General features: G+C 42.3%; 3 protein-coding genes across 5 annotated transcripts; 1 reads left to right on the top strand and 2 right to left on the bottom strand.

Moving 5' to 3' along the window:
• Nucleotides 1–2,273: 2,273 nt before the first annotated feature.
• LOC131882403 (phenoloxidase-activating factor 2-like) lies at nt 2,274–4,486 on the bottom strand. The gene is made up of 3 exons (XM_059229537.1): nt 4,343–4,486; nt 3,501–4,205; nt 2,274–3,429 (listed from the first exon to the last, which is right to left on the bottom strand). Exons 2-3 carry the CDS (start codon nt 4,196–4,198, stop codon nt 2,364–2,366), a joined length of 1,764 nt encoding a protein of 587 aa, XP_059085520.1. The 5' UTR covers nt 4,199–4,205; nt 4,343–4,486; the 3' UTR covers nt 2,274–2,363.
• A 1,845-nt stretch (nt 4,487–6,331) lies between these two features.
• Nucleotides 6,332–11,135, bottom strand: LOC131882406 (uncharacterized). Of its 3 annotated transcripts, none has more exons than XM_059229539.1 (4): nt 10,869–11,130; nt 9,345–9,584; nt 8,518–8,789; nt 6,332–6,785 (listed from the first exon to the last, which is right to left on the bottom strand). In XM_059229539.1, exons 1-4 carry the CDS (start codon nt 11,094–11,096, stop codon nt 6,485–6,487), a joined length of 1,041 nt encoding a protein of 346 aa, XP_059085522.1. In that variant the 5' UTR covers nt 11,097–11,130; the 3' UTR covers nt 6,332–6,484. The 3 variants fall into 3 exon arrangements, with proteins under 3 accessions (XP_059085522.1, XP_059085524.1, XP_059085523.1); XM_059229540.1 differs by lacking the exon at nt 6,332–6,785 and adding an exon at nt 7,703–8,067 and having other exon boundaries at nt 10,869–11,135; XM_059229541.1 differs by lacking the exon at nt 9,345–9,584 and having other exon boundaries at nt 10,869–11,135.
• Nucleotides 9,725–10,833, top strand: LOC131882407 (collagen alpha-2(I) chain-like). The gene has a single exon (XM_059229543.1). It carries the CDS (start codon nt 9,758–9,760, stop codon nt 10,370–10,372), a length of 615 nt encoding a protein of 204 aa, XP_059085526.1. The 5' UTR covers nt 9,725–9,757; the 3' UTR covers nt 10,373–10,833.
• Nucleotides 11,136–20,419: the final 9,284 nt, after the last annotated feature.

Raw genomic sequence — 20,419 nt, 5'->3', positions numbered from 1 at the left:
GGGAAGGAATCAGGTTTAAGATAAGTGTCAGACGCTCAGCAACAGAATTGAATTCACCATGAACTTTTGAAAGCATTCATATAGTCATGGAAGCTTCCCAAAGAAAGTGGCTTTATGGGTTCAACATTCCCATTTAGACCTCGTATCCAACTGTGACGCTCAGGTATTTGATCGAGATCAACATGACTGGCCAACGTTCATTTCAAGCTCGTCTTTGTCAGCCATATAAATCTTCTCAATCCCGACAAATGCATTTCGGCTTCAGTTCAGTCTCCAGGGGGTCAGGCAGTATACAGGGTTGCTCTAATTTTGAGTCCTGCGCGTTTTCAAAGGAAACACTCGGAAAGCCTTAGACCTTTTCATTCTCCTCTCCCTCCTCTTGTTGCGGACAAACGAACATAGGAACAAAAGAATACGCTCTAAGATGCCTGACTTTGATAAGGTATTTTTCTCTGAACAACTTATTGCAGATCCATTCAAACACCATAAATACATCACCCACCCTTCTGAGAGACTTTTCAATTCCTATAATGGTAAAATTGCCAACACTTTTGACATTCAAATAGGGATACACATAAAGCTAAATGTTGTATACTTGTAACATACCAATGACTTTTTATCATATTCCTTTTTCATTAAATTGTTCTAAAAAGCTGAAAGAAAGTTTAGCATAAGTGATGGTTTTAAGGTCAGTCACCAAAAACTTATGAAGGTGTGTAGGAAAACCTGAAAACTATTATGTTATAAATGATGATTGGAAATGTGTTTGTGACTTACCAAGCATATGGTGTGCATTTGCCTGTCTAACACTGTTTTATTTACAAATCATAATTGTTCAGAATTTTACCCATGGAGAATTTGAAACGTCTTCCAGGAGAGTTGGTGGCTCATTCATTGCGCCCGTGTACTGGGGCAATCAATTGTTCCTGTAATAGTCATTAATAAAGTTTTGCATCTTACAGCGTATTCTCTCATTTTCACGTTTGTTTGTCTGCACTTAGATATATTTCAAATCAATGTTCTCAGATGTCTTACGTACTGCAAAGTTGATAACTCCCAGAATATTAAAAAATCCAAATTGCCCTTACAATGTATTTCACATGAGATTGTCGCTTCTTTTATTTAATGATCATTTATCAAACAAGAATGAGTTGTTAAGATGAAAAAACGAAGCTTTCACATAACATAACTCACCTAAATAATTGTTCAAAATCAAAGCTAGTTGCCCTTGGAAAACGATAAATTTTTGAAGCTGCCGAGCCCTCAGACAAAAAGTGTTGTCGAGGTATGACGACACAATCTATGCAGATTGGTCCATACCTTATAGGACAATGCTTGCTTTTGGCCTTCCCAAGGGCGGATGTTTTTCATCCGAAAAAATCCTTGCCTTGGTGACTATTTAACGATCTGATATTGATGGAATGTATATTATTGCAAAACAAATTCCCTTGTAAACAAGCTGAACTTCTACCAAAACCCACTTTTAATTGAAATATGGGGTAATGATTTTTTTAGAACACCCTTTAAAACCGGAGGGCGTTGTGCACGCTCATGCTCAGCTGTGTTTACAACCCAAGCTTGGAATCAACCCTGATACCAAGGGTATTTGTGGGGAGTTAGGAGTATGCCTTTTGGTATCGTTCTTTTTCTTTTCAATCTATTTAACTTGGGCATTTTTGCAGATTCTATATGACCAACTGAGTGGGTATATTATGCACTGTACTTTACAAAAAGTTAATTCTGATGGCCACAAGAATGGATGATTTCTTCAGCTGTCACAATGACTATTTCTTTTTTCCGGATCTTTTTCAAATGATGGTTCAAGAAATTTGTTATGGGGTACTGAGGATATTTTGAGCATGATCGGAAAAGTATGTCGTAAAACTGACATGGTAAAATGCAAGAAATGCAAAAGTGAGGGTGCCGCCTCCACAATATCTTACTTTTAGTCTTGCATCCCAATATTCTTTGTGGTGCATCCTGCATGCAGCTAGGTATTTTCGAATTTGTTCTGCAATTTTCATGAAACTACCAGATACCATCCAGCTAAAAGTTTTTATTTACGTTTACTGGTTCACTCAAATCAACTTTACATTTCAAAGTCAAATCTTATCGTAAACCTGTTTTTGCTTATTAACCCTGAGATTTATTACAAGCAATCTAGGAATCTGTGATGCTGAAATTGAAAGAGCTCCCAATAAGTGTTTTTACGTTTTTCAGGAACCAATCTTTAATCTCAATTTCGCTCCGACAACACCAATTTGCTTTCAAAATCTATGAATATTTTTTTTATTTTTATTGGCTTAGTTATTATAATACTTGTCATGGACATGAGGCATAAAAAAAGTAATCACATGTTGTGCCTATTGGCCCTCATCGGCTTCTTCAGTATTCTCAGCTTCATCAGCAGGAGCGGAACGGAGACCAGGCTCATTACCGTAACCATTGGCAACGCTGTCGTCATTAATTCCGTCATCGGAGTAAGAGTCTCCACCAGCATCTGGAGCAGCGGCCTTTTCGTTAGTACGTCGGCCTAAGTCAGAGACGTCGATCTCCCCTTGGTCATATCCATCTTGGAAGTCACCGGAAGGCAAGCACTTTCCAACGAAAGTCTCATAAGAGGCCTTTTTGACGGTTTGTCGGCGAACCTTGCCTGTGGCAGATCGCCACTCTCGGGAACCTTGCTCATATTCATCAGCCTTAGCTTGGAGGTCATAGATGATATTGTCCAAGGCGGCAATCTCGTCTTGAGCCCAAGCATTGCATCCATTGATTCCGTAGTAGTCAGTCACCAATCCTTTGTGGCATCGGGTGGCGGCATCAATGAAGCACAAAGCCTTGGACACATCGGCGTAGACGCCGGGAATGCCCTCTTGACCACAACCTACTCCCCAGGCAACGATACCAGCTTGGGCAAAGCGGTCTGTAGGATTGCCGTAGGAGTCCAAAATGGGACAGATCAATGGGCCACCACCGTCACCCTTGCAAGTGTCAACACCGGCTTGACCGCCAGCGCACAGGAAGGACTCGTGGAGGCTGAAGTATTCGCCCAAACGGGTTGTCCTCAAAGCAGCTTGACATTGCTCGTTGTTAGTGATGCCAATGTTGTCAATGCCCTTCAAGATGACCTGATAAGCACCCTGGCTTCCGAATTCGTCTTTACCCCATCCAGTGGCAATGCAACCTTCGGTACCGTAGCCGTTGGTCAAGTCTTGAAGATTGGGCAGACACATGACGTCCACATGGGGTGACAGGATGAATTCGGTCTCGGTGAAGAGGAGAGCCACATCATTGTACAAAGTGGTTTCATCATAACCAGGGTGGATTACAATGTCTCTAACAATGCGGTCTTGGTGAGGAATTGGTTCAATTTGTTGTTGAGTGTCCCATTCTCCACATCGAACCTTTAGCACGGAGTCTTGATGCTTTCTGTGCAAATCAAAAAAATGGAGTTAAATTAGGTGCTGAAACTTGCTTTTTGTGTGAACTGAAATACTTACTTGACGCAATGAGCACCGGTCAGGATCACATCAGGGGCAATGATGGAAGCTCCACAAACATACAGGTTGTTGGTTCCCTTGACCTCCAAGATGGCGCACATGTGGGGGAACTCTCCGAATTGAGTTTCGGCCAAGTTTTCGTAATTTTGGATTCTCAAGCCGAGCCCGTTCTTGTTGTGAGTTCCGCATCGGGATCGATAAGGCTCGGGCTCAGGAATGGGGGGCTGAGTAGTGGTCTTGTAGTAGTCAATGACAGTTTGGTTCTTGACACAACACACATGAAGTGACTCCCGACACTTGCTGTCCAAGGGGTCGAAACCGATCTCCTGGGTGTTGGAGGGTCCAATGCGGACATCAAACAAACCAGCTCCATTGGTGATGACCTCGAAGTTCTCATCGCATCGGTCCCAGTTGACGCACTCGTAACCCGGGTAGCTTTCGCAATATTCATGGGACGTGTCCACCTTCTCCACCGGAGGTTTGTAAGTTTGACCAATAACTTGCTTGGGAATATACTCTTCAGTGTCCTCCTCATACTTGTTCACGGGCTTGAAGAGTTCGTCAATGAGGTCCTGAGTTTGTTGGCCGGCTCCGCCATCGGATCCATATGAGGCCCCAGATCGGGTGCCATCGTTATTGAAGACTTGAGGAAAGGCTGATGCCGTGCAGACGACAGCCAAAAGGATGATACCTCTCATGTTCAATCTGTGAATGACAAGGATTGAGTAAGAAAAAGGAACCGCTTTTCGTTCCTTTTATTGCCAAAACTGTGAACTAGATTGGGCTTGCGCCAAGTTCCCTAACAACAGGGATGTGTTATGAGTGATAAGAAATGTCAGTACCTGTGCCTTTTTCTGAGATGTTTCTAATTGGAACTTGTGTCGCTTACTGATGCTCTCTTTGGTTGGTACATGGTTTAAATAGGTTGTTTCTCTTCCACAACCACCCGAAATGCGGGCGAGCTTTGGCATTCGGGATCGCTGGAGCAGTTTTGAAAATCCAAAAGATTTGCTCTTCCTACGAATTGTACGATGCCCAAGCTAGGTTATCTGACGTTGATTGGGCCCCTGAATTCATGTTGCAAAAAAATGCATTTTCTGTCATAAATGAGGCTTCATAAAACGGATTGGAGAATAATTTCACACTTTAAAGCAGATTTTGCAACGCATTATGTTTTTACCGTTCAAAAAATACAATCCCCAGCAATTATGTGGAGAAAAACTTCCGGGGCCCACATTTGGTTGGTTGAGTGTGTGTGTATCAAAAACTTGTTTCCACAAAGAACATCCTAGATTTAGCACGGCTAAACCACCAATCCAAGTAGGTTGATGATTCAGTGCCATATTGCGCGTGTATTCCTAATTTCCTTTGAACATGATCATTCCAGATTAATCATTCCACAACCAGTAAATACACCAGATACGTTTATCGTCCTTGATGAAGGGCAGTTAGTCCACAATCATAACAGGGAATCCCCCGAGAAGCGTACTTTTCTTATGGTGGTTAATGTATCTCTTGTTCTGAGAATTCAAACTTTCTCAGAGGGTCGGGAATGGCAACAGGACCAAATGGTTTGTCTTCTTCTCGGAATTCAGACAAAGATTCTGCGTACGAAGAAAGACGAGTTATAAAGTGGATCGGACTTACCCATGTTGCCCCCCTCGATAGCCACTTGAGCCCAGTTTTTTAAAGCCTGGGCGTAGATCTTAGATTGAGAAAAGATCCAAAGTATGCAGTAAAGTATGACATTTTCTCGATCTAAGATTCACTCCTTGGCTTTAAAAAACTGGGCTCTGGTTCTGGTTTAGTTTATGGTCTTGCACGGAGAGTTTGGAGACAAAGAGTCAATGAATGCATTGAAGATGACAAGACCACACATAGAACTCGGACAAAAACCTTGCGAGCCCGGTAAAAAAACAACCTGGTATCATGAAAATTTGAACATTTTTAAAGGATTTCTAAAAGAAAATTGTTTTTTTTTCAGTTCTGAATGTGTGAAATTTGATGTAAGGATATTAAATCAAACCATCTCAACGATGATCGACAGAAAACTACGGAAGATGAATGTCTGGATTCCGAAATTAAAGCGCAAAAACAGTATGACTTTAAAAAGAGGGTGTTAATGGAATAACAATATGAACCTTTGAAAAGCATTCAAATTATCCCTCAAAGATTTAGTCAGATAACATTAACCTAAAAAAGTGATTTGACTGAACATGGGGTTCCTGAATTGAAATACAACTGTGAGTATGCAAAAATTAAAAAATGAACATTCATATTAAATTATCAATTTTCTTAAAGTGATTTATTACATTACTGGAATCATTCCGACGACTATACCACAAAGCAAAGGCATATGTTGTTAGTAGGTACCAAAAGTGGATTCAATGTTTTCATCGTTATTTATTTACTACAGAATCAAAAAAACTGACACCTTTTCGGACTGCCTGACCCCAACTGCGGATGAAATTCATAAGAAACACTTCTTATTCTTCTCGTCTGCATAGTCATAAGAAATATGATCTACCAAGGAATTAGAGTTGGCGGATAATTTAGGGCTGATATTGAGTTTTGACTTTACAGTTTATTCATTAATAACTTGTGTAAATACGCATACTTCTCCCGTTTTCCTGATTTCAGAAAGTACACGCATATGTCTTTTTTATAATTGCTGTTTTCAATGAATCAATTGTGGGAATTTTTGCTTGCAAATGTGTAAATCTAATACTGAAGAAAACACCAATCTACTCAATGGCTTTAGCCCAATGCAATTAATTACATTGGTCAAACTTAATTGACATGAGTGACATGACAGTTCTGCTGGTCTCTAATTTACTTTTCAGCCCAACTTTATTAAAAAAAGAAAATACTGTAAAATTACAGATTGTCGGTTCGAAGTGTGAATATTGAATAGTTTTACAAGCTGCTCTCTCCCACCGCCTAAGTTTCCCATTATTGACATTTATTATACGGGGTAAAAGCAATCAAAAGAGATTTAACTCTTGAACCAGCTGAGTGTCTTTGTGCGCCCAAATCACATCTTTGGTCCAGCCCATGGCTTCACTGGCCTCCAGCAAGTCCAGATCATCCGAAAATGGATAGTAGTCGTGATCATTGAAAAGATTGATCAGATCTTCCAACATTGTCTCCGGGCAAGAAGGCGGATACATCACAATTGATCCTTTACTTCGGTCCGCGAATCGCCACTCCATGACAATATGCGACACATAGAGATTGGGGATATCGAAAATTTCGGACGAACCCAGAAATGCCCTGCATTCATACCTGAAAAAATAATGTCGGAGACATCTCGAGATGTAAATGATTTCTTTTATTTGTAATCGTTGAGAAGTATGTACCATATAAAGAATACATTAGAATGATTTTTTGTGCAGTATTTTGGGTACCGAGTCATGCTAAAAAGTGCAAAAATAATGGCAAATAAGATTTCAGGCCTCATTTATCGGTCACTTTTTTTTTTAGAAAAATGGGTAAATTCGTGTAGGGTACCTTAACTCGTGTATGTACCTTAAAAAGATATCTTTTTTTTTAGAATTGGTGGATTTTGCATTTCCGATACTGATGGGATCAAATAAATAATTACTGGAGGTTGCGACTAGGGCTACCAATTTACATTTTCAGTGGCATATGGCATCACTAGCGGAACATCGGCAACCCGTTAATTAGTCACGAAAAGTAACCCTGATTTTTCTTCGATCAAAGCAGGGTTGGTTGCTTTTTTGGTCAAAGCTAACCTTAAATCTCACGACGGATTGGGTGGTGTTTTGACTTTCTTAGCTTTCTGACAATCCTGATTTTGAAAATTCATTTCATCCCATCATTAATTTCTTATGCAGTCTTGTCCCCTCTTGGCTAATTCATCGATTTGCTCTCCATCGAAAACAAATAAAATGACCCTTGAGTTTGAGACTCCAACCTGTCCAAATGTTGTTCTTGTCCGGCAAATTATAAACCAGAAGAACAAATTTAGCTCAAGGTCATGAAAAAATGTTTTAGATGATGCGAAAAGTGTCGATTGGCATGACCTTGACAAGTTACCTTAGCTTACATATCTTAGCTGCTATTATTCAAAGTTGTTTTTGACAAATTATGCAAGGCAAGGAGCTATCAAACTAAATGAATTTGAATTTTTCAGAACCAGTCCGTGAAGACTATAATAGATTAGTTTCTCGCGATTTGATTTCACTTTATACGCTACATTTAGGTTTTATTTGCCAGATTATTTGCCATATTTGGGGCTCACAAGGGCTATAACATTTGCCAGAAATCTACGTGCATAATGGAATACCCCCAAAAAATGAATTGCCGAATGATGGGTATTGGCAAACCCTGGAAAAATAGCTTCACGGTGGAAGGTAATCACGATAATCCGGCCCGATGTCTCTTTTCTGATGGTGCCGTTGTCCCGCCATCTAAGGGTCAAGCTATGAGTTACAGAAAGTGGCGGGCTGAATCCAAAGAGGCAAGTTGGGCAGGGCGTTCAAAAATGCAGGGCGTCTCTTCTCCCTTTTTTCTCCAGGCCAGCTCCCACTGAGGACCCTCCTGTCTGAGTCAGTACATAAATCCAAGAAAAAAAATCAATTAATTTGTTAAATGCATCAATGGCAAAGGTTAAATGCTTGACAAAGTGAAAGCATACGTTAGCTTAATCATTCCTTGATCACATTGAATAGAATTGAATGCCAATTTCGTGCGAAATGATGCCAAATTTAGAATTTTAAACGAGCCACTTTTCAAGAAACCGGCCCTTTGAACGGTAGATGGCGATAGCTTCGGAAATTGATGATGCTAACTTGAAAATGTGTATTCAATTTGGATTGAATTCGAATTTTCAGGTTTAATTAACAGAAGCGCAAGGTTAAAGAGTTCAATTGTCAAATAAATTAGCCAAGAAACTATTTGTCCGAAAAAATGTGGAAGAAAGTGTGTATAAAAAACTAAGGTACATTGTTTCAGCATGTAAATTATGCCACATGTTAAATGAAATGAATCTCACTTTTCTATATCCATTTTCATAACGACAGTTTGGCGCTCGGTTTGAGTGGTGTGATTTGAAATCAGATGAAGAATTTGAACCAATCTCACAGCTGGAATGTGGACCGTGTTGGGGTTGAGTTGATCAAGACCGTGAATTTGGGGGGTGAGGTAACTTCCACCCAGGTTCTCCACGTTTTTCTGGATGATTGCTTCGTGTTCGTACATGTCAATGGCATTTTCTAAGATTGTCATGGAATTTGAAGTACCATCTAATAAGGACGCATGAAACATCTGGAAAGAAACAAAAGGCGTAATGTCATTTGAAGCTTTCATTTATTTGTGTTCACATAGGGGCCCTTTTTATTATTTCCAACGTTAGACCGCCCAAACGAAATGGGGAAGAGGTGTGGTAGATTGCTAAATAAACTAGTGCACCTGCCATGAGCCCCATTTTTTTGACATTATGTGACCTGGGTCACTAATTATTTATAAGAATTTGATAGAATTAGCCAAAACCAACTCAAACGCATTATAATTCAATAAGAGAATCGGCCCAATCGGCCCTATGTTTGGTAGAGTGTGACTCACAAAGCGCCCTCTGGAGTGCAGAAAGTAAACCATATTTCGTGTAGCGTAGGAAGCCTGTTACATGACAGTGGTTGAAAATAAAAAGAAATACGAAAGTAATACTTTAGAAGGTGATCTCCATCGTAGAGGCAAAACTTAATTAATGGACTAATATTTTCTAATACAGATTTTGAAAGAATGTTTTGCTGTCAACTCTGTTATCAATATCTTGAAAAAGAGATTTATGACAAAAAATTACAATGCAAGTTGTACACTTACTTTAACTAAATTAACATCCAGTGGTTCCACGGCAAAAACTCTGTGACCAAGCTTAGCCGCAAAAAGCGAATGAATCCCAATATTGGCACCTATATCAACCAAGATTGAGTTCCATCCTCCTTGGTCCAGGAATGAACCAATATGGCGACTCAAGATCGGTTCCCAAGACCATCCATTTCTTATGGAGTCGGAAATATAGATATCTTCCTCAATTTTGTGAATGCAAACATGATACGGTACCTGAAGATCAATGAACAATTAGAAAAAAATGATGAGCAATGGCTTTTGTGTACCTTTATTCCTAGGTAATGCACTGTGTTGTCATCCCGAATGGTGGTTTGTGACTTCTTTATTGCTGACTAGTACACATTTATATACATGACTAGAATTAACATTGAAAGGGCATTAGCAACATGCTCATCACCGGGATATCACATCTAACACATCTCCCTCACACAGGGGGGGAGGCATCCCGGGTCACGGGCCATCCGGGGATTCACGGGACCATCCTCTGGGATTCACGGGACCATCCTCTGGGATTCACGGGACCATCCTCTGGGATTCACGGGACCATCCTCTGGGATTCACGGGACCATCCTCTGGGATTCACGGGACCATCCTCTGGGATTCACGGGACCATCCTCTGGGATTCACGGGACCATCCTCTGGGATTCACGGGACCATCCTCTGGGATTCACGGGACCATCCTCTGGGATTCACGGGACCATCCTCTGGGATTCACGGGACCATCCTCTGGGATTCACGGGATCATCCTCTGGGATTCGCGGGACCATCTGGGGCTCACGGGACCATCTGTGGCTCACAGGCCATCTGGGGCTCACGGGCCATCTGGGGCTCACGGGCCATCTGGGGCTCACGGGCCATTCGGGCTCACGGGCCATCTTGGGCTCACGGGCCATCTGGGGCTCACGGGCCATCCGGGGTCACGGACCATCCGGGGTCACGGGCCATCCGGGGTCACGGGATCGACACCACCATCGGGGGTCACGGGGTTGTCCTCCATCTGAGGAATCCACCCTCCATCTGAGGCCTGGCCCACAACTAGGGGCCACGGATCGGCTCCCAACTAGAGGCCACCGATCGGCCCACAACTAGGGGCCACGGATCGGCACCACGGGAAGACAGAGGGCACAGCCGGATCCTACCGACTGCGCCATGTGTTGTCATCCCCGATGATGGTTTGTGTCTTCTTTATTGCTGACTAGTACACATTTTTATACATGACTAGAATTAACATTGAAAGGGCATTAGCAACATGCTCATCACCGGGAATTCACATCTAACACATGCACCAAATGGAAAAAATCATTCAAATGTACTGAGTGCCCAAATGTATGAGTAACCTGCATGATCAACCCATTATGTTGTTATGTAAGTTTTTTCATTGTTTTTTTTATTACTTGACCAAGTTTACAATACGGAATTTAGCATTTGTGAATATAAATATCGTCTTCAAATAGTGAAGATTCGAACATTTTCTTGCGTTCAAATTGTTCAACTTACCCCATTCGGATTGATAAGTAGACAGCTATCTTCTGGAATTGGGTTCAGGCTTTTTGCAAAAAGATAGCGATCATAATCAAATACAGAAACTCCTCCGGTGTTCTTCAACTTGCGTCCACTTGGTTCACTTTCACTTTCATGGTAAGTAAATCGGTACACAACAAAAATGATTAGAATGATTCCCAAGACCCATTTTTGTTTGCGCCTAAATAACCTCAAGAGACCCATACCTGAACTCTACGCTTTCGTCTTAATCTCCTGTGGAGTGTATTGATGATAAAAATGTTTACTCACGATATTACCGCTCACTTAGCAGTCTGGCAAGATATACTAGTAAACAAGAGTTTGCATTTTGGTCAAGAATGCTTGATTGAGCTGCCCAAGACACTATGGGCGATAACTGATATGATGTGTTTTCCAAAAATATTCTGTTACTGTAATGCCTTGTTTTAATGTTTGCTTTTCATTGCTTCTGGATATGACGTAGAAAAGATACAAGCAAAATAACAGATGGCTTCCTTCTTGCGCCGAAACAGAACTTTCGGCTTGAGCAAATCCAAAGTTGAAATCCAAAAATGATAATTAAATATCATATGCAGAAATCTTACATTGAACTTTAAAAAAAAAAACTCACAACTCATACAAAGGAATCTAGATTTTCTTTTTCAGTTGCTGGGATTGGAATTCATAGCAGTTCAAGACGAAAAAGTTATTAATTTTGCATAATTTTTTATTATTATAATGCATGATTCGCCAACAAATTTGACTTGGTGACTGAGCAACTCCTTGAATGTAGGGTTGATTAGGAATGCTATTTTAAAATTTGTCCAAGTCTGACTTGAAATATGCAACCGGATCAATAAAGCCTCATGTAATAATAGACTGATAAAGTTCTTGTGCAAGTGCCGAAACTTCTAGAAACGATTTTCGTTGTTATTGAAACAAAAGGAACAACTTTTGTAAACTATCATCAGACTCACATTAGTCAATTAGTCCATTTAAAACCTACAAAAAGATAAAATTATTTTAAACGTAATCAATAGGTGTTGGGAGTAGCCTTAGTTGCGTTTCCAACTACAAATTTATCCAAATCCATTGAGCAAACGATAAGATATCACGCCTTCAAAGATTGCATTTGTATCAAATTTGACTTGAAATTATTTCGGTTATACGGTATCTTAACAAAATTACCAAGAAGTATAATATGCTTTTTCTATGCCCAAAATATAAACAAAATGTTTCACTTTTCTTTAAACACGTAGAAAAAAAGCATCCTGAAAATAGTCTGCAATATAAGTTAAAATTGACTTAATGTCAATATTACACAATTTTGATGACACACTTTTCAATTGCAACTTTAATCAAGCATAATTCTGAATATTTAATGTCAGAAAAATATAACAAAAACACCGTGGCTACCTATTCTCTACGATGTAAAAAGGAAAAAGGCACACCAAAGTTTTTGATTAGCACACCAAAGTTTTTGATTAGCACACCAATAAATAAACCGGCACACGCATAGATAAAAAAGTATTCAAACAAAAGCGAGCACATCAAACTATATTTCGGCACAAAAAACTCGGCGATGGCACACGAAACCAAATGGGTGAACGTTATTCTCCACCGATTAGTTGGCGGTGCTATTTTTTTAAACTTAACCTAACCTAATCAAACCTAACCTAACCTTACCTGCAAAGTTTAGTCTTTAGCGGACCTGAAATTGAGTGCTCTCAAACAACTTAGTAAGGCATGGTCAGGAGGGTGCGAGTGAAAGAATGTGATAGATGAGCTAACGGCATTAAAGGACACTAGACAGTGTTTGTTACAACAGATATGCATGAAGGGATCTTAGAGCTTAGAGGTAAGGAACAATATGGAAGCATTTCCACTTCACATAACTGAAAATGTGAATGCTGAATTTAATTAATGTACAGCATTAAGAACGATTGTGAACAAGGTCAAACATTGATCAAATATTAACTTTAAGCACACTTAGGATGTCATTTCTACATTTTCATCCTCAACCATCCACAACTACTATTGATGAAATGGATCAGTTGCCTTCTTTCTCCCTTCCAAGGAATGGGTAATTTGTTGATTGTTTCTGAAATCTCCTCTCACCCTACCTGCTATCATACCTCAAAAATGTCCCAGGAAGTTCTTGCTTCAGGATTGAAGTCACTCTCTGGAACGCCAATCTTTAATTAGGTTATGAACACTGGCTTTGTTGGCAACATGACACACAAACCACGTTATCCAGTATCTTGCCATATATCGACAGCCCTGTCGACTTACACGATCCGCTAGGAAAAGCGCTGGGCGACCGGGCCCGTACGTCTTTAGCAGGGCGATTGGTATTGGTATTTATTCAATAAGTTCTGTGTACTTTTTGTGCTTCACAAATGGATCAGTTTGGGTATCTTATGAGAACATTGTTCATGTCGGATCTAAATTGACTTATTATCGGTAGGGATCTTTGTAAACTATTGAGATTATTATATAATACAGCGGTTTGAAAACAGAAACCCCGGTTACGATCAGGGATCCTTAAATCTTGTGTGGTAACATTTCGGGTGGTGCCGAGGGCATTGACGGCATAAGTTGGTTGCTTTTCGACACCGGTGGACAGATCATTCATTACTTTCCAATTTTCCAGAAGTGTAGTCTTGATTGCTAATCTGCTGAGTGTGACGAATTCGTTTTCATTGCAGAGAGATTCGAGGCGGATCTGATCTCTCCTATTTTTGTTGGAAATGAAACGTTGTACATCGTTCAGGGTAATTTGTAGCTTTTGCTGGGGGCCATAAGTACTGTCATTCTTCGGTAGAGAGGCGCAGAGTATTGAATCTTGGAGTATATTAGGGAATGGACAAGTTCTACAATCGATTTATGGGGTACGGAACCCTTTAAAAAATTGAGTATACTGTGGCCTTTTAGCGTTTCTAGGGTCAAATGATCAAAATATTTAACGAAAGTCAAGTTTGACTGAAACGTCACCCCAAGTACTCTAACGTTCGTTTGCTAAATTATTTCGTTCCCGTTGAGAGTTACTCTCATTTCGTTTTCGTCTGCGGGTTCCCTCTTACGCAATATCATCAGGGTGGTTTTCTCCGAATTAGCCTTAAGCTTATTTGCCGCCATGAAAGAAAGCACTCCTTAAGACTGCCGACTGTCCAGTGTCCTTAAGATCCGTAAGATTGGATCCTATTTCTAAGCTCGTTCTCATTGTTAGCTGCCAAAACCATGGACCTCTCATCACAATATGATACAAAGGAGTAATCATTTGCATCTGGAAGCCAAGACTGAAGGTCAGCAACTTAAAGAGTGAAGAGGGTGCTAGAGATCTGTGCTCCCTGGGGAACTCCAAACTCAAAACTCCATATCGAAATGCCCAGAGATAGTATCTTCAACTTTAACACATAATTTCCTATTTTCGAAAAACGACCTCAGCCACCTTAATGATTTTCCCCAAAATTGTACTTTAAGAGCTTCTTCCCCAATACATCAAACTCGACACAATCAAAGGCCGCACTGAGATCGAAGTTAAGTAATGCTGTCTTTTGAGAACCCGAGGACCCGCAGAGATTCTCATGAAGGTTTTGCAGAGCACTAAAAGTACTGCGGTTGGATCTAAACCCGTGCTGATGGTTAGGAAGAATGTGAATTTTTTCTATAAACTCAACAATTTGCTATTTTGCAATACCCTCAATTACTTTCCAAATAACCGGCAGCACAGACAACGGTTGATGTTCTTCAACCTTTGCCGTGTTCGTTTTTTTCGGAATTGGAGTTATTCTGCCAATTTTATACGCCTCAGGGAAGATGCTAAGCAAAAGCGACTTGTTCATTAGTGTGGTAATAGGGTAAGTTAGAATATCAACCGATTCAACCAATTCATGATTTTGAGCAGGATGTCGTCGATTCCACTACTTGCATTTCTGTTCAATGATTCTATGAATTTCTTCACTTTTTCAACTTTTCCTGCATTAAAGAAGAATGGGCATGATCCATTATTCCTTCTATCAGGGACCATCGTAAGAGGATCCAACTCATTAGTTGATGTGATGCTTTCTTTAATATTCCTGATTTTCTGACCAAAGAATTTTCCAATCTGTAAGGATGGAAGTGGACGACGCGGAAAGTGCGGGGAACGAAAGGGAACGATGTAGTAAGTGAGAGAGCAGAATGACAAGTCTTTATTTGTTCATCAGCTGAATGGAAAAAGAGTCTACCTCGAACATCGAGTACAGATATATGGAGGGATGAGGCAAGAATACTAATCCCTAACGACTGGCAAAAGCGCCGTTTGATTGAGGGTGGTATGGGGAGGACGTTTCGTGCTTGATCCCAAATTTCTTGCAGAATTCAAGGAAAGGGCCATGAAACTGGGGTCAATTGTCCGACTTAAGCACTTCCGGCAACCCCACATCAGTGAACCATCGCAATAAGGCATTCACAATTGAGTGAGTTGAGGTGGTATTCAACTTGGTGACAAACAGAAATCCCAAATAGCGGTCCACCATAACAAGAAACGTCGTCCCCTCCAAGTTGAACAAATCCACGGAGACATGTTGCATCGGGAAACTAGCAACTGCAGCCACCATGAGAAGAGGCTCCGTGGACAGAGAAGGAAGGCGCGATTGGCAAATTTTGCAAGAAGAGACTCGTTGCTTAATTTCGTGGGCCATTCCCGGCCAAAAGTATAACTGTCGAGCGAGGGTCAAAGTCTTCATCATGCCGGAGTGTGACAGATGGAGACGTTCAATGATCTTTGACGAGCTTGTCGGGGAACGACAACAACATTTCCTGCCAAGATGAGGCGCCCTTTCCAACGATACTGATGAAAGCAGTCGCGAAACGCGGTGAGAGCCGCTGGCAACCGGTCGTCACTCCATGCCACGTACTCATGGAGCTGCTCATAGTCGTTATTGATCATTTCTATCATTTCGCCAATGAGGGGATCTTCTAAATTGACCGCTTGGATGGGGACCTTGCAGGACGGATTGGCGGGAAAGAACGGCGCACGGGAGAGTGCGTTGGCGATCATGTGCTTCTTTCCCTCGGTCCAGTCAACATCAAAGCTATAAACGGCCAGGTGCTCTCGGATCCGTTGAAGGCAGTCATTGTCCAACGCAAAGAGAGGCTTCGCAAAAACTCCTAAGAGAGGCTTATGGTCAGTGACAACCAGAAAATTTGAAATCCCGCGAAGATAGTGATCGCACTTTCGAATTGCCCACAGAATCGCGTTTGCCTCCAGTTCCACGGTCGCGTAATTTTTCTGAGCAGGAGTGAGGGAACACGACCACCCCTATTGGACCAGGCGAGTGTGCCCAAGAAAGTCGGTTTGCACGAGAGCGTAACCAAAGCCGTGATCTCAAGAGGCATCAGTGAGAAGTTTGGTTGGGAGCAAGGTATCAAAAGGCTTCACAATCGCCTCCAAGCAGAGAACGTCCTTTACCTGCTCAAACTCTCGCGCGTGGTCTTCCAACCATAAGAAGGCCACATTCTTCTTCAAAAGCTGGCGCATCATGGAAGTTAGGTGCTGAGGATCGGGAAGGAAAGTTGTTAACTGGTTGGATTGTAGCTCCGTGATGCTTGTTGGTGTTTGGAAAGATTTTATGGACTCCAACTTCATGGGGTCAGGGCGGATCCCATCACCACTAACGATGAAGCCCTCAAACTTGACCAAGGTCCCCACTTCCAGTTTGTCCAGGGAGAGTTTGATTCCCACAGCCCGGCATCGCAAGAGGACCATACGCAAGCAGCAGAAGACCTGCTTGATGGTGGCGCCCTGTACCAACATGTCGTCTTTGATTTTTAGCTACCATTTGAAGGGGTTCCATACTGCATCATCTGTTCTCACGTTGAATCCATCGCTACTCGAATTTCACCCCATGGGCGCAAAAAGATAGCGCCGCTTTCCGTCCGGTAACAGAAATGAAGTCAACTTAGACCTCTCAAGATCCAACGGGATTTGGAAGTACCCGTGTGGGCAATCAAACTTCACAAACCATTGCGGCGTGGAGTGAATCTTTTTCATCAGGTCGGTGGCGCCCGGAAAAGGCCGGACTGGCCGACGGACAACTTTGTTAAGCTGGCAATAATCAGTCACCAGCCTCACTTTGTTTGTCCCCGGCTTTGGCACAAAATGTGCCGGGCTGATCCAGTCTGTGGGGCCGTCGTAGCGCTCCAGGACTTGCGCCTCTTCCAGCTCGCGCATCAAAGCCGCAGAAGGAGCCTGGTAGTGGACGGGTATCTGACCGGCAGTCATTAGGTGGCAAGGCTTGATGTTTTTCATTTTTTCCGGGTCTATTTCGATCTTCATCTTCTTGCCCTTAATACATCCGCTGAGGTCTTTGCCCAGTCCACAGACCAGAACGTCCACAAACTTGGCTTTCGCCTCGGCCAGAAGGCGGTCCACGTACTTTGCGTCGGACTTGTTTGGTTGGCGAGTGTAATCACGCCGTGGTCATCGAAGTCTTGGACGCAAATCTTCCACGTGTCGCCAAGAAGGGCGCCGCAATCGTCGTTATCATGGAGAGTAGACATACTCTGGTCACCTGTAGGGCTTTTCTGATACTCCGTGGTGATAAATGTCGTCTGTTCTGCAACTTGAATGGGGGCAAAATCCAGAGCAAGGACCGACCCAGGTCCTGGAAGGCTCAGTAATTCTGGATTGATCCGTGGGAAGTTCTGTGGCAATATGCCGAGCGCAACACAATCCCTCCATCCATTGAGTGGAGGACCCATCAATTCTGCCAAACAGATGGCCCTGATCTCGAACTTGGGCCCCACGAGACCACTGGGCTCTTGTACCTGGAGAGAGAAGTTATATAACCGTTGTTCGAACCGCTGTGATCCACTAGCCGTAATCAGTCGAATTTGATTCTACTCCAGGAGATGATGAAAATTGTCTGGAAGAAAGGAGAGAGGAAAAACTGACAAGGCAGCCCCAGAATCCGGCACCACACAGACCGTCAGTGTCGGCAATATCTCGCAAAATGGCCGGTTCTCTCGCAGTTATTGCAGATGATAGTTCGTGCCTGACAAACTGATGGTGAGTGCTGTTCGCGCCAACAATTCGGACACTTCATTGCAGCATTGAGCGCCGCATCCGACTCAAAATCCGCCTCCCCAGTGACAGTGTGTTGCAGCCAGAGTCGTCGTCAACTGCAAGGAATGAGCAACCTCGAAAGCTGCAGTTGCATCCAGCAAATCTTGCAGTGAAGGATTCTTGAGTTTCAGTAAGTTGTATTGTAACAATGGCCTCGCCGAGGCCATGCCAAGAAGGCAAAATATCATCCAATCATCCTTTGTCATGTCCTCAATTTCAGCCTCCAAACCATGCGTCTTTAGATCATTGTAGGCTTCTTGAAAAGTTTGTCCTTGTGACATGGACACCCTGAACCATGACCATCTGCGTTGGAAGATCGGATACACCTCGAGAAACCTGGCTTTCAATATCTCGTAGCATTCGTACATCATGGATGTAGTGCCAGTGGCAATGAGATTGGCAAGTCCCATGTCGAGTCGAGCAAGGAGGTATGAGTGTTGTTCCGGTAACGAAAGACTGCCCATATTGGAAGATGAATGATACGACTTAAATTTCCGCAGCCATGCAGTGAACTCCTGTGGTGAGAAGGTGATACCTAGCTCGACCGGCTTGAGGCCCATTTGTTCCCGGAACACGACTCTTGGCGTCGAGTCTGAGACGGTTAGGGTCGGGGTCGGGGTTTGCGTCATCGACGCCCCACGCACTTGTTGTTGTGCAAGTTCCATCTCATTGTCAATGGCCTTGATCTCTGCCATAGTCTCGGCACTGGTGTCAGCCCGGCCAAGATCCTCAAGATGCTCATCGATCTCTCGGATTGCGGCCAAAACCGAGCTAACCGTGTCCCGAAACGCAGCGTCGTCCATGGTGGACGCATCCCTGCTGGCAGTTTCCAACACGGACTTGACGTCCCAAAGAACTGCTTTTTGACATACCGCGAGTTTTTTTTGATGGTCGATACTGAGGGAGGTGCCATGGTTGCCTCAACGTTCCAATCCTGACCAAAAGTATCTACTGAGGGAGATGACGACATCGACGTCCCAGTGATAGTGAGAGGCTCCATCCAAGAAAACCAAAAGTGACCCAGAAAAATGCAGTGTGGTGAGTGTTATCCGAGGTCAAATCCGGGAGCTAGAGGCTCTGTAAACCCGTTGGACGCAGTTTGTCAACGGGACGACTACTGCGCCATGTTAGGATGGAAGTGGACGAAGCGGAAAGTGCGGGGAACGAAAGGGAACGATCCAGTAAGTGAGAGAGCAGAATGACAAGTCTTTATTTGTTCATCAGCTGAATGGAAAAAGAGTCGACCTCGAACATCGAGTACAGATCGAGATCAGCTTAGCTCTTTTTACAACCACTGTCATCCAGTCTTGATTATGCTTGATTATGTTGGTCACCTTACTCTCATAAGCCCTCATATTCTGTGCATGAGCCAGCAGCTGTTTTTGATTTGTGTGCTGCTTCGCTCTTTTTGTTTACCAACATGTAGAGAATAACGTTTCCCAATTTTGACTGGTATTGCTTGCTGGGTGCCCCAACAACTCAAGCATCTCAAGCAAATGATTGATTTCTTATTTTATTCTTCAGGGTGTCTCGTTATTGTTTGGTGTGCCTTTTCGTTCTTTGGTGTGCAATTTTCATGTTTGGTGTGCTGTAAAACCTTTTCCTTGAGCTTGGTATAAATCTTTTTCTGATTTTCTTTTGGTGTGCCAATTTTTACTCGACGAGTGTACCTTTTTAAATTTGGTGGACCAATTTCTATTTGTGGTGTGCCACAAACACTTTATTGTGTGCTCACTTACGCGTGCTACTTCATAGTTTTGGTGTGCTCCTTTTTATTGTGTTGGTAAGCGTGGGCCAATTTATTGTTTTTGGTATGCCAATTTCTATTTAACCCAATATAAATTTGGATGAACCGATGAAAGTTTATAGGACACAACCCAAGGTTAACGGCTAGGTAAGAAATAAGTTGCAACTCTCGCCAATAAAAACATTTTAAGGAAAGAAACTGATCTTGGCTTTTGAAGTTAAATGTTTCATGTAAAAAGTGCAATTAAATCTATTAAATAATATGCCGCCAAACATCAATAGTTATTACCACGTTATGGCTTAGTTGATACGAAATTGAAAAGATATATGTCGAACAAAACCATTTTGTTGAGGGCATATTAACAGCTATGGAAGGAGGAGATGTGTCAGGCATTTGTTGTGACTTTGTAACCAATGAGGCTTACAAACTATTCGTACAAATTTGAACATTGACCTGCACCCCAGCAATTTGTCCGGGAACAATTGTTAACCCAAACTGAGAAGGGCCATTTGTTGGTGGAGCATTTGAAGACGGATCATTTGTTGGTGAAGCATTTTTTGGTGGATCATTTGATAGTTGATCATCTGTTGGTGAAGCATTTGTTGGTGGATCATTTGATGGTGAAGCATTTGATGCTCATCATTTGTTGGTAAAGCATTTGATGGCGGATCATTTGTTGGTGAAGCATTT

Source organism: Tigriopus californicus, chromosome 6 (assembly GCF_007210705.1).
Source record: "Tigriopus californicus strain San Diego chromosome 6, Tcal_SD_v2.1, whole genome shotgun sequence".
Lineage (NCBI taxonomy): Eukaryota > Metazoa > Arthropoda > Copepoda > Harpacticoida > Harpacticidae > Tigriopus > Tigriopus californicus.
This window is presented reverse-complemented; position numbering and strand designations above follow the sequence as displayed.

Coding starts and splice junctions, on each gene's coding strand:
- LOC131882407 (XM_059229543.1), top strand. CDS start 9,758: ATGCTCATCACCGGGATATCACATCTAACACATCTCCCTCACACAGGG.
- LOC131882406 (XM_059229539.1), bottom strand. CDS start 11,096: ATGGGTCTCTTGAGGTTATTTAGGCGCAAACAAAAATGGGTCTTGGGA. Junction 9,585..10,868: donor TACTTATCAATCCGAATGGG/GTAAGTTGAACA, acceptor ATTGATCTTCAG/GTACCGTATCATGTTTGCAT. Junction 6,786..8,517: donor ATGAAAATGGATATAGAAAA/GTGAGATTCATT, acceptor TTATTTTTTCAG/GTATGAATGCAGGGCATTTC.
- LOC131882403 (XM_059229537.1), bottom strand. CDS start 4,198: ATGAGAGGTATCATCCTTTTGGCTGTCGTCTGCACGGCATCAGCCTTT. Junction 3,430..3,500: donor ACCGGTGCTCATTGCGTCAA/GTAAGTATTTCA, acceptor TGATTTGCACAG/AAAGCATCAAGACTCCGTGC.